Source organism: Vicia villosa, linkage group LG1, assembly GCF_029867415.1.
Source record: "Vicia villosa cultivar HV-30 ecotype Madison, WI linkage group LG1, Vvil1.0, whole genome shotgun sequence".
Classification (NCBI taxonomy): domain Eukaryota; kingdom Viridiplantae; phylum Streptophyta; class Magnoliopsida; order Fabales; family Fabaceae; genus Vicia; species Vicia villosa.
This window is the reverse complement of record NC_081180.1, coordinates 54,132,403-54,146,491: the sequence shown is the minus strand read 5'-3', so window position 1 is coordinate 54,146,491 and position 14,089 is coordinate 54,132,403. Positions and strand designations below refer to the sequence as shown.

General features: G+C 32.1%; 1 protein-coding gene across 1 annotated transcript; it reads right to left on the bottom strand.

The window, feature by feature from the left end:
* Nucleotides 1–10,443: 10,443 nt before the first annotated feature.
* LOC131606561 (phospholipase A1-Ibeta2, chloroplastic-like) lies at nucleotides 10,444–12,258 on the bottom strand. Its single transcript, XM_058878769.1, has one exon. The coding sequence runs from the start codon at nucleotides 12,085–12,087 to the stop codon at nucleotides 10,489–10,491; it is 1,599 nt and encodes a 532-aa protein (XP_058734752.1). The 5' UTR covers nucleotides 12,088–12,258; the 3' UTR covers nucleotides 10,444–10,488.
* Between the last annotated feature and the right edge of the window lie 1,831 nt (nucleotides 12,259–14,089).

Genomic DNA, 14,089 nt, shown 5'->3' with positions numbered 1-14,089 from the left:
GATTTGTTTGTTTGTTTGCATGCATGTGATCAAGGTCGTCGATGCTTTATCGCAACAATGATGGATATGCACCAATTGATGACTACTCAGTCAAGGGAGGACCATTTTCTTTATAAATACACAACCTCATGTCTTTGATTTTTCACGGCTTCTCTAGTCTTGCTCCATTTTCCTCTAGTATTCGTACTTTCTTCCATTAGTTTGTGAATCTAACATTTCTACAAGTGAATCTTCATCATAGGTATTTAGTTTTGCTTCTCCTATGTGTTGTTTCCTTTTAACATCTAGGCAACAATGTTTATTAGAGAGTGTGACGCGAACAAAAATTGATAAAACCTAAAACGTTTGAGGAGAGATTAAGGATGTGGAATCATTGTTTAGAAAATTCAAGGCGACTCAATGGGGAGTTGGATTGGAAGCTTTTTGAACGAGGAATTTTTAGGAGTTACAACAGTAGCTCTAAAAGCTCTAATTGCAGAGAAAGCAATGATATTGTTTTTGTTTTCCCTCTTCTAACACAAGAAAGCTGGGATCTTTGATGGCGACGAAGGGTGATGCTCGCTCAAGTGGAAAAGTTGAAAGCACTAACTCGGTTTTTGATAACACAACCAGGGTGGTTATGTTCCATAAGAGGATGTATATATCCACCACAAGCGACATAGATGATGTTCTATTAGAGCCATATTTTGAGGGAGAGAAAGCTTCTATGAGGATTCTGTGGGGGACGGGGAACAAACACTTCTACATGTAGACAAAAATTATTGTTGATATGGGAGTGGGAATTATCTTCACTATGTTTGAGGTTGACGTCTTGAAGACCATCAATTTCACCCACTCATAATTGCACTCAAACACTTGGGATTTTATTAAGTGGTTTGTAACCATGTGTGAAGCCCATGGGATCATGCCTATGATTGACTTTCCTTTTCTTTTTATGGTACAAAGGGTGTCAACAAGGATGGTAGGGACTCAATAAGCTCCTTCATCAATAAGGGCATATTCACCCTATGACATTCAAACTATAAGAATTGGAAATAGAAGTTTGTACAAAAATAGGGTAGTACAAAGTGCTCGATGGTCATGTTTAAGGATACTGGTGACTATCAGTTTCCTCTATATTGCGTGAGTGAGATTGTGCTAAAAAATGGTTTCGACTATGATAGGATCAATGAGGTAGAGAAATACACCATCAATTTTTTAGAGTTGTTTTACGTCCTAAATGTGATAGAGTTAACGAACTATGAGGAGGGAGATAAAGTGCTCAGTGAATATTTATGCAAGTATCAATTATATGCCTGTTTTGAATTTAGTTTTGTGTTACTCTCACTAACTTCTTGATTCTTTTGTAGTAGGGATGGCTTCCCTATTGATATCACAGAGGAAATCTCTACTAGAGAGGAAGAATTTCGAGACAAGCGAGGTGGGGATCACCAACCATAACAATGGCCTTTCTAGATTATTGACTCGTGATGTAAAGAATAGGAAACCCATGGATGATGCCAAGTTGGCCTCTCTTGGCGAGGTTTGATCCTATCCTAGGGGAAAACATAAGAAGGTTAAAAGAGGAAAAAATCACATTGGTACGGAGGTGGGCGCCTCAATAGACTTGTTGGATTAGGTGCCTCAATATGGTGATGGTGTCGGTCCTCTACAAAGAGTATCATTTATGGTTCCTTTTAGAAATGAGGAGACACATTCTCTTTTGGATAAGGATTTTGATAACATCGGCTTCGTGCACGACCACCTCAACCTTTTGAGCAACATGTAGAAGGTGAAGAACATGTGTGTGAAGAGGTTGTTCAACATGGCCGAGACCTATCATTTGAGGGATGTCCTTCTAGAGCAAGTTATTTTTGAAAAATATGGCCAAACAGAGAAATTTCATAGGCACTAAAGATGGAATTGGGGAAGATGAAAAGAATAAAACTTCGCTAAGTTTGGCCAACAATAATATCTCTTCTTTGAAAAGAAGCACAAAGACATACAATGTTCATTGAAAAAGTTGGAGGAGGAGGATAAGGATAAAGATGATGTGCACCGAAAGCAGAACAAGGAGTAGCACGAGTGAGAGTTGAGATTGCTTGCTTTGAAATATATAATCGATGTTGATGTCGTTATCAAGGCCTAATTATAGACTATCTTGGACAAATATCATGCAGAAAGCGTTCTTGCTTCCCACTAGACACTTGAGAGGGATAAATAGAAGGTGTACTGTATGTATCCTAACTTGAATCTAAGCGAGCTTCATTTGTTCAAGGTTGCATAAGATGGGAATTTGGTCGAAGAGGAGGACCACCCTCCTTCTGAGGAAAAATATACCACTATTTATTTCCATTTTGAGTTTAGTGAACCTTTGAGCATTGTCGTCCATACTTAAATTCTTTCGACGACATGTCCTTGAATATTATGATACCCCTCAAGGTGTTAAAGTTTAATGGACATTTCATTTTCCTGTGTTGTTTGACTAAATTTGATCATTTTGTCGCATTTGCATGTTCTTAAGGTTTTTATAATTTTAAGTGAGATGTTATTTATGTAATATTGTTTTGGCGAGTTTTAGGCATTATGGCTTCATTTAGTAGGTTGAGATGCCTCTCATAGAGAAATGATACAGAGAAAGGTGAAATTATATCCTGAAGGGTGTAATGACACCCCAAAGTGTGCAACAATAACCCAAAGGATGCAACAATACCCTAAAGGATGCAACAATACCCTTATGAGTGCAATGATATCCTGAAGGATGCAATGATTTTCATGTACTGGACAACTAAGATTAAGAACGTCTAAATTTAGTAAATAGGGCGCCTCTTTACAAACCCATGCCCTTGCAAGGGAAAAAAGTGCCACCCTACTTCTTTTATTAATATATTTAGTCATAAATGCAAGTTTTGGAAGGATGCTTCATCGCCATATTAACTTGGAAACATAACAAATATTAACTGTAGTAATGCCTCAAATTCACATAGTTCTAAGATATAGGGACATTGTCGTCATCAAACTCTTATAATGTGTAGGCTCAATGGGATAACCTTTCTTGTATTCTATAAGTTCCCTCCTAGTTATGGAGCATTTTTTCGACTCTTGTAGGTACAACGACCTGTCTAAGTACCATTAACCAAGTGACTCCAAATACGTAAGAGGGTGAATTGTGATATTTTAAATTCGTAAATGATTTATAAAAACTTTGATTTTAAAACTGTTTAGGTTAGTATAAATAAACAAAAAGAGGAATAGCAGCAGAGTAATAGAAAAAAGATAGAAACATTACAAAAATAAAATAAATACTAAAAGTAAAACATATAAGGGATAAAGACATGAGACAAATATAAAATTAAGATGCCATCACCATGAACCATTAGATATTTTTAGAAAACTTCCCTTTTAACAGTTATCACCAAGAACTTTCTTGAATCATTAACACCTATTGACGTTTGATTTTTAAAGTTATCGTCTGTTAAACCGCTGGATATCTATCATTATCAAAATCTGATGATGGTTATACTTGCACATAACATAGATACACATTCTCTCCCTTTTGGTGATGATAAAGCATCTCGGGAGGTGGTAAAACAAAAAAGGTAGATGAAAACATTGGAGTGGTTAACTCCCCCTTTTAAATAAAGAGAGTATACTCTACTCCCCTTGAAAGTATACTTCTCCTCCTTTGACACTATAAAAAAGATGGATAAATAAACTGAATATAAACCGCATATTCCATAAACTTGGAAGAAAACAAGTTATCATTAAAACAAAATGAAAATGGTTTGATTACAATAAAGTGATAAAGAAGAAAATATGAAGCACAAAAAAATAGGAAATAAAACATTCATCAAGGCAACTAATCCTTTTTTATATCATCATCATAAGGTATTTTTACTTGCACTTTAGCTTCAGAATCAAAGGCATAATTTGTTAGTAAGGCAACTTGCTTGGATAACTAATGAAGAGTTTTGGTGTTTTCTTGAGTGCTTGAAACAATGGAAGTCAGTAGTGTTTATGTAGAAGGATTTGAGGAATATTGTAATAAAAAGTTTCCATATTTGCTGAATCATACTCTAAAACCCCCTTGAAGTCTCTGATATTTATATTTATAAGTGAATTTTCCCAATCAAATACAAAATTTGGGCTTGACCATTCTCCTTCTAAGTTGACTCCAGCATTGGAATAAAATTTTGTGATTAAATTTCCATAAGGCAACCATGCTCTAGTCTTACCCATGAATTCCAACACATGCTTTATTACTCAAAATTCTCAATGATGCCACATGGTCACAACATCTTTCTTTAACAGTTCATCATGCATGATCTTCCTTTGATAAAGCACAAATGATACTAAATGATGCACAAAATGATAAGGTGCATTCAACATATTCTCTTTGATAGGGAATTTGATACCTCCCCTTGGAGTGATAAGAAGGTTTTAAGTAGAGATATATAGTATGAAGTTTTGAGACCCCAAATAGAGCATCTCAGTTGTAGGTTTTATCGAAAGAGGGTAAATTGCAGAGTTTTCCAAAGTTTTCAATGGTGAGAGAAATTCTAGTCTTACATGCATCTGATATGAGTAAACCATCTTTGAAATCGATATTTTCAAAAAATATCTTGATTATTCATGGATATATGGCTCTGGCTCTTTGCAGGTGAAATATTTAGTCAATGCTTGACAAAGATCTTCGTAGAATCCATTTTTTTTTAAAGTAGTTTATGTCCATGTAAATAATTTTAAGAATGCGGCGATCAAAAAAGAAGTCATCATGAAAATATTGGGATTCGGAGGAGAAATCTCTAGACATGTAGATTTTTGAAGAACAACTTCTAGAGAGAAAGATCCTCTTTCATGCCATTATGATTATGATAATAACAAACAAGAAGTATAAACAAGAAGGCAAGCAAGAAAAGAATGATTTTTTTTATTAGTAAAAAAGAGAGGAAATAATGTACCTTTTACAATCTCATTGTGAACATTTTTAAATTTGAATTGGACGACATAATTTATGGTAGATCAGTGTTGATTGAATTGTTTTTTCTAATTTGAAAATTTTGTTATTTTGAGTTCATTAATCGATTAAATTTTGTCTTAATAGATTAAATATTTAATGGTGATCGATTTTGCATTAAATTTGATTGAGAATTGATGTTCTGTGGAGATTTTATATAAATTTTATTTTTTGATCGATTAGATTTGGCCTTAATTGAGTCGAGTAGATGGCACTGCATTTGAAAAATAAATTGTCTTAATCGAGTAACTATTAGGTTTAACCGATTAAGAGGTTTAACCGATCACATTTGAAAAAATTCTTTACCCAAGGAGCCATTCCTATAGAATTCTTTTAACATTAATTCATCTTTTTTTGAGAAGACTTTAGACATATTCTCTTTACATCTTATTTTTATTTGACAGTGATTTACTGATTGCAAAGCTTTTCTGCAAAAAAAAAAGGTTTTTAATTTTGGTAACCTAATCTTTTAGGGTATTTTAGCGTTAGTGAATTTAAGATGTCTTTGGTCATTGGAGGTGTATCCTTTAGACCATATTAAATGATGTGTATTTCCAAAACAATAAGGTTCAAGATGACCAAGCTTATGACACTAATTACATTTATAAACAAAACAATTTGTTTTCTTCTTCGTGTGACATATACTTATAAAAGATTCAGCGTTATTAGTTGGTTGATACTCTTAGCCGGCTTTTCTATACAAAACTCTTTTGGTGTGATAATATCTTGTCAAGATTTGCATTGCCTTTAGTAAATTTACTCAAAGTTTCATACAAGCTTTCAATTTCCTTTCTTAACGAATTGCGTGTTTCACATTTATTTGATTTTAAATGTTTTATTAAGCATATTACTTTCATCACTAATCTTATCATTTTCACTTTCAAGAGCTTTAACATGATTTTGAAATGCTAAGGTATTTCTTTCTAGCTCATTATTTTTCTTACTAAATTTAACACCTAAATTAAATATTTACTTGTAAGATAAAGTAGTTACCTCATTGTCATATTCCAAAGTATCCTTAAAGCAATTTTTTTAACCTTTTCATATAATTTCTTTGTTGATTATTTGGAAGATAATTCATGTGAATATTTAGGTGATCCTTAAAATGATTCTTCAATTGATGAAGATTCTAATCATTTAGAGAATTCTTCATATATATGATGAAGATTCTTTATGTTTCCACAAATTTTTCTAACGATGCTATAGATTATTCATATGACTGTACACCTTCTTCATATGATTCTTCTGATGATGATTCTTTAGAGGATTCTCGTGATGAAGATTCCTTAGAGGATTCATTGAATTCTAATGAAGAATTTTCTTATGATTCTTATGATGTATTTTCTTCTTTGGGAAATCGTACTAATTCTTTAACTTTTTGATGATATCCTTCTTATTTGATTTATCCTATTTGTATTTTTATAGTCAAAGAATTAATAATATTTCTGATGCTAGTTCTTGAATATATAACTTGTAACATTCAATTTCACATTTCTAAGCAACACAAACAAAATTCTAACGAAGAGTCCTTAACAAGAGAGCCAACAAGAGAGTCCTAATCAATGAGAGCCATAAACACATATCATCTTTAATACGATGATCATATGTGTTTAATGTTTTTGTTTCTTCTTCAAAGACCCAAATCATTTTCTTTCACTTCTTCAAAGATCTGGTACGTCAAACATCATTATTAATATTGTTGTTGTTGTTGAGATCTGAAACCCTAGAGATTTATATTGTTGTTTAAACATGTTTATGTTCTAGGTTTATTGATTTTGTTGTTGTCGTTGAGACCCGAAACCCTAAAGGTTTTATGTTGTTGTTGTTTAACCTTATTTATGTTATAGGTTTATTGATGTTGTTGTTATTGATGACGTTGTTGTTGTTGTTGAGATCCTAAAGATTTTATGTTGTTGTTGTTGTTATTGTTGTTGTTGTTGTTGAGTTTTAGATTGATATTGACATTATATATTTTTTGTGATTCTCTATGGAGCTCTCATCTTATTTCGTCGAGTTGATGAGTTTATTATATCTAGTATTGATTGTTTCTAGGATTATTATCATTTTATCCCCTTGCCATTTAGGCTATTTGAGGTTTATCCCCCTGTAATTTTTTTTTTTTGAAAAACAACCTTGCCATTTCAAAATACTAATAATATAGCCCCTAAAGTCAAAATCCGCGGGAAAATCTGCAGGTTTTCTTTCAGATTTTGACTTTAGGGGCCAAATCGTTAGTATTTTGAAATGGCACGGCTGTTTTTCAATTTTTTTTATAGGGGATAAAATGGTAATAACCCTTGTTTCTATTAAATTGATTTTGGAAATAATCATATGAAAAGTCGTTGAGACCCTAAAGATTTTATGTCGTTGTTGAGACTCATTGTTAATGTTGTTATTGATGTTGTTGTTGATGTCGATGTTGTTGTTATTGAGTTTTAGATTGATTGTTTCTTCCATAATTGTTGAATAAAAAACTTGAAATATTGAAGAGATTTTAACCATATGAGAGAACGTGTGTTGAATGATGAAAGAACGCATGTTATATTATTATGTAGTACTTTGATGAATTCAAGTGTGCTATTACTCAAGTTCTCAGTTGGATGAACTTAAGGAGGATTGGTGTCAATTCATTATTGAGTCGAAAGTTATATAAGGTATATTGTAATCTTACTTTAACTGATGAGAATTTTGAGTATATTCAAGTGTTGCTATTGTGTTGTTTATCATGTGGTAAATTATATTTTATTTGTATCATGGTATGAATTACAATATTTTAGTGTTGTTTCAGGTTATATGTGCAGATGTAGAAGATAGAGATGAATAGATTTTGTAATGGTATATAATGGTGCAAAATGTGGCATATCTTTTGGCGTTGTTTTTTTTGTAAAAGTATATATGTACAAGAGTAATGGTATATATAAGTACATTGGTGCAAATATATATGGTATATCTTTTGGTATTGTTTTTTATTGGACTAAAGCTCCAATTTGTGAAAATCTGGTGAAATTTGTAATGGTATATACAGGTGCAAAATGTGGTGAAAACCTAGTGCAAATATGGTTTAAATCTGTGCATATAAAATTGTATATATCAAACAGCGTGTTTTTTAAAAAATGTCATATAAAAAATTTCGAGGACATTAGACAGCGCTTTAAAAAGGAAGCGTTGTCTAAAGGGGGCTTTAGACAGTGCTTTTACAGTAAAAGCGCTTCCTAAAGAGGAGTTTTTTTTAAATTTTGTTTTAGAGAAAACGCTGGCTAAAGGGGGCCTTTAGCAGCGCTTTAAAAGTAAAAGCGCTGGCTAAAGGGGGCCTTTAGCAACACTTTCAAAATAAAAGGGGTGCCTAAAGGGGGTATTTAGCAGCCCTTTTAGTTTTAACGAAGCACTGTCTTTACCTATAGCAGCGCTGGAATAGACAGCGCTGTCTAAAGCCAAAAAAGCGCCGTCTAAAGTCTTGTTTGGCGCAGTGTGAGTTGTATAATGCTTGAAAAACATAAATCAGTGTAAGTTCTATTTCAAATATAACACAATTGTTCATATACTTATTTTTCTAACCAATTTTGAGAAGTTATATGTTCAGTTAGGGTGTAGTGAAATAAACAATGTACATTAGATTTCATAAACTCAATCATATTTTACTTGTCGGTTTTATGTCAAAACCGAGATGAAAGGTGTTATACACGTCAATAAAATATCAAGATTAAGAGGAAATTTATTTTCTCCATTTAAGCATTTCAAAAAGGACCACTTTGGAGATCGAATCTATGTGAAGAACACTCTAACCCTCGGTTATTTCAAAACCAAGGGGTAATGTGACAAATTTTCATGACGCCCTTCGTTACTTCACCTTTGTAACCGAACTTAAATCCCTTTCGCAACCGAAGTTAAATATGTTTTTTTGTAATAGTGAGAATAATCTATAAGACTAATTATCAAATAATTGAGAAGTGTGTGAGTCAGATAATTTAACAAATAATTATTAGTTGAGTTAAATGAATATAAACGGTTTGTTTAAAGTTCAATCCATATCAACAATAAATTATTGATATTTATAAATCGATAATTTTCTTTAAAAAAAATATTAAATAATTAAAAAATTAAATTAATTAAGTAATTTAAAATTTTGAATTTAGCCTAACACTACTTTCCAAATCAAAGTGTAATTTAAATACTTAAATAAGAAGTGTTGCTTATAAATTATTGTTGGCACTAGTAACACTCTCTTTTTCAATATTCTTTCTACTACTATCACTCGTTTTTTTATTGGTTGAAATACATGTGAGTCCTACTATTTTATGTGAGATTCATTTCTAAAGTGAGAGACTCACATGTGTTTCATTTAATGAAAGAGTGAGTGTTGAAGAGAATATTAAAAAGAGAATGTTCTTGGCACTACTCTCGTTAGTATTTGGACTTGTATAAAAATATCTGTGTTGTTTATAAACTAGTTTTAACTCTGACTTCTTGGCAATGTTAGGTTTTGTTTAGTTTCATGAACTTTCAATTAAAATTAACAAGTTTAATGGTCTTTCACCCTCGAGCATGACAAAGATTTATCTTTAACTTAAAATGTTATTTCACCTCAAGTCTACAATCTCGTTTTTGAGATATGGGACATTTTGAATCTTTTGTGAACCATCCTGATTTTGACTTTGGCAAAAGAAAGCTCGTTGGATCGAAAAATATAAAATGTTGAATATAAATTTCTCTTGAATTTCTCTTGACTTTGATAAAGATTGTAAAAATAGTCATTTTGATCAAATTTTAATATCTCATATATAGTCATTATTTCTGAAAGTTGACCAAGCAGATTGAAAATCAACCTGTCTCATTTCTTCTTTAACAGAACTTATTCATCTTTTTTATTAAACAGATACCTCATTTTCAAAATGATGGAAACTGAAATGGATTTTAAAAACTTTTATTCCTAAAGTCAAAGTTCATTTTAATTAGTAAAATCGATTTGTTGGTATTGAATGAAGATGATGTATCAGTAACTTTAAGAACTCATTCAAATTCACACCTACCCGCTGGCATTTTAGTTTCAGTTTTAAAGTATAGATTTGCTAGTACCTTGTGCCTGAAGTCAATACGCAAAAACCGTATACACACAAACGCACAAATATTTGTAAAGGGAAAAGATATCCATACACCACATTTTAACACTACACCGTATAATTATACATAATACTTATCAATTTTATTTTTTTAATAATTTAATTTTTTTGATTTCTGTGCAAAAAACATTTTTCCTCGCTCTTTCATACGGTGTAGTGCTATAGGTGTAAGAAAAAGGTGTAAACCTAGCACACCTCATTTGTAAAATAGTAAAGAAATTGTTCAAGTCCATGCAGATCACAATGAATTTTACTTTTGGTTAAGCTATTTTTTTAGCTGAAGTTAGTAAAAAATAATGAATAGTAAGAGTCATGCACATGCACACAGAACACAACAAACACACCACGAATAGAATAACCTTGTCCTATTCATGTTTACGACGGACTAGGCAAACATTCAGAGCTGGAGAAAGATCTCTCTTTTTCAATATTCACACTCATTGATTTAGCTTTATTAGTATACAATTTCTTTACATTAGAACTTTGATACTCCATTAACTTAGCCAAGCTTCTCTTCGCATTGGCTCTAAAAGGACAATTCGAAGCCAAAAAACCATCCACTAAATGTAAATAAGCTTCCAAGTCATGACAACACGCCATATCAGCATCCGGCTTCAAAAACGGCGACATCTTCGTATCCACGCGTAGCTCGGCTCCCACGTGCGAGTAAGCCAATGGTGTTTTCTCATCAAGCATGTCAGCTACAAAACCACCAACCTTAAAACTTCTCAATTTCTGTTCAAACTCTTCGCTAACAAACATACCAGGAACTCTAGTTATAACGTCCTGGGAATTTACTATTCTCAAAACTTTTACATTTTGTGATGTGATTTTGTTTCCATAAGCTTTGTTACCAACCTTGGGTCCACCGAAGGAAAAAACAGCCACGGGTGGCACGTGTGGGCTACACGTGCTTACGTCATCAGCTACTAATAAAGCTAAAGCCGCGCCGAGGCTGTGGCCGGTTACCGTTATACTAAGCGTTTCGCCTTTGTAAACTTCCATAAGCCGTTTCACTTCTTCAATCACCGACTCGGCTAAGCTAGGAACATTAGAGCCTTTAGTTTTATATAAGCTGAGAAACCCACACTCCACTTTGGGCTTTTTTCCGTTTTGGGCTTCGGTTTCTTTTAATTGGGCCCGCATATTCTCCGCCCATTCAAGCAGCGTTGCGGTTCCACGTAGAGAGATAACAATATCTCTTCTCCCTAATCGTGAAATCTCTCTTTTGTCCTCGCAAATGGCTATAAATCCGATCCAGCTGGATTTCCGGGTCATCCACCCGAGATTTGGAGCAATTTTATTGACCCATTCGGGTAATTCTATTGATGACGTGGCGTAGAGGCTTTTTGTTACTTTGTAGAATTTATCAGGAAGTGACACGTGTCGTTGATGTGGGTGATCGTGTTGTGTCGTGGTGGGGTCGGTGTGAAAGTAATGATACGCGGCTTGTACGAATTCACCGTAACGAAGGACTTCTCGCCGGAGATTCTGATCCAGAGGGTCTAGCATTCCCTTCCAGTAGTTGCATCCGTGATACTGTCTCCAGTATCCGCCGAGGGAGTTGCGTGGAGAATATTCTGCTGTTTTGGAGAGGAGGCGTTGGAGGTTTTTGAGGTGGCGCGGTGACATTTGTTCTTCTGTTGTTTTTGTTTTCTTGTCTGTAGACCAGAGATTTGATAGGTCGAGTCCTACTAGAATGTTCTTTGATTTCTTTTCAGTTACGGTTGTCGTTGTTGTGGTTGTTTGGTTGTTGGTTTGGATTAATGGATCTTGTTGTTGTGTTGACAGTGGTTGATATTGTTTTTTAAGGAGATTCTCGAGGTTGGAGAGATGTAACCGTGTGGAAGAAGCTGTTTTACGCGGAGGAAAGTTGATAACGGATGCTCGGCAAGTGAAGGTGGTGGTTGTGCGTTTGGTTTGGAACATGTTGAGGTTGTGCGGTGGTAGGGTGGAGTTGATCATGATATTCATGGGAGACAGACAGCAAAGGAATGAAATGAGAATGTGTTGGGATGTGCTGTCGTGTTCCGCGATGTTTGAAATGAAGCAACTAATCTGAAATGAAATGGATGGAGGTGTGTATTTAAAAGAGGAGTGTTTGGTTGGTTATTGACATTGTTGTTTTACGGAAAGAATCAAATGTCGTGGATGTGACCTTTTTGTTGTTGATGAATGAATATCGTGACTGCGACTTTGTGTTAAAATAAGACGAGAAAAATATTTTTTAGTAGAGTCAACATGCCGGAGTTTGTCTTTTTCTTCAAAAAAAAGTCCAAATCGCTTTTTTCTGTATCAGAAAATAGCTTTTTTAATAAGCCAGTAATTATCAATTTAGTATCTAAAATAGAATTAAATAAAATTTATTTTTTATTTTCTCTGAATATTTTCAATATTTTAAAAAATTTATATCATAATCTTTTGTCATCGCTATAACGGAAGCCATGACATGCATTAATCTATTTACTTATTTACTTTTTATTTTAATGTCAAAGTTTATTATAGATTTTAAACATCTACTTGTTGACTATGAAATTAATGTACAATAGAATTCATTCATATTCACACGTACACGCGCTTACATTTTGATTTCAATTTTTAAATAACCATTTGTTGGTACTTTGTGACTGAAGATGATATATGTAATAAACATAACAAACGCGCATATATTTGTAAATAGATTAAGGTCACGCAAAGCACAATTAGTTTCATTTTTGGTTTAGCTTCTTAACTTTCGGCAGCGAAAAAAAGGGAAATAATAAAAATAGGAGACATGCACAGCGTTGTCCTTTACACACTTGCGATGACCTCGACAACCAACTTGAGATCGAGAAATATGTCTTTTAGCTTTACTAATAGACTAATAGTATTTACAAAAAAAATATATATACATGATTTTTAACAAAATAAATTTGATCATCAATTTAAATTTAAATTTATTTTATTTTTTAAATTTAAGTTGAAAGATCAAAATTTAAATTGTAAAAATCTATAATATAAAAAAATCAATGGCTATGGAAAAGTCTACAATACTCTTATTTGATTTTTTGCCATCACATTAAAATTGTCTTTATTTAGTCTTTGTACCATAAAATTCTTAATTTTATTATTAAAATAACACAACTCTTATATTTTATCAAATTTAACAAATCTCCCTCCATTCTTTAATTTTTTTTCTCTTTCATCACTATCTCACTTATTTCTTCCACACAAAAAAATCTATTAATAATTAATATTTTTTATATGAAAAATGATATTTATAATCCAAATATTTTTATTCAAAAATGACATAGGCCAGAAAATCTATTAATGATCTAAATATTTTTATAAATGATACCTAAAAAAAATGATATTTATATACAAAAAGAATCTATTAATTAAGAAAAATGGTATTTATGATTCAAATATTTTATATTAAAAAAAGGTATAGGGGAAAAAATCTACTATTGATCTAAATATTTTTATATACGAAATTTGGTATTGATCCAAATATTTTTTTAAATGATCCCTAAACAAAAATGAAGTCTGTATATGGGAAAAAATCTATTGTTAATCTAAATATTTTTATATACGAGAAGTTGTATTTATGATCAAATATTTTTGAACCAAAAATGGTATACGGGAAAAAATATATTATTGATCTAAATATTTTAATATACGAAAATTTAATATTTATCCAAATATTTTTATAAATAATACCAAAACAAAACTAATATTTGTATACGGAAAAAATCTATTATTTACGAAAAATGGTATTTATGATAAAAATATTTTTTATTAAAAAATGGTATACGGGAAAAAATCTATTGTTGATCTAAATATTTTTATAAATGAAATTTACTATTGATTCAAATATTTTTGTAAATGATACCTAAATAAAAATTAAGTCTGTATGCGAGAAATAAAATCTATTATTGATCTAAATATTTTTATATACGAAAAATAGTATTTATGATCAAATATTTTTATATACGAA

Bases quoted from the DNA above. Each gene is read 5' to 3' on its own strand.
- LOC131606561 (XM_058878769.1), bottom strand. From the start codon at position 12,087: ATGAATATCATGATCAACTCCACCCTACCACCGCACAACCTCAACATG.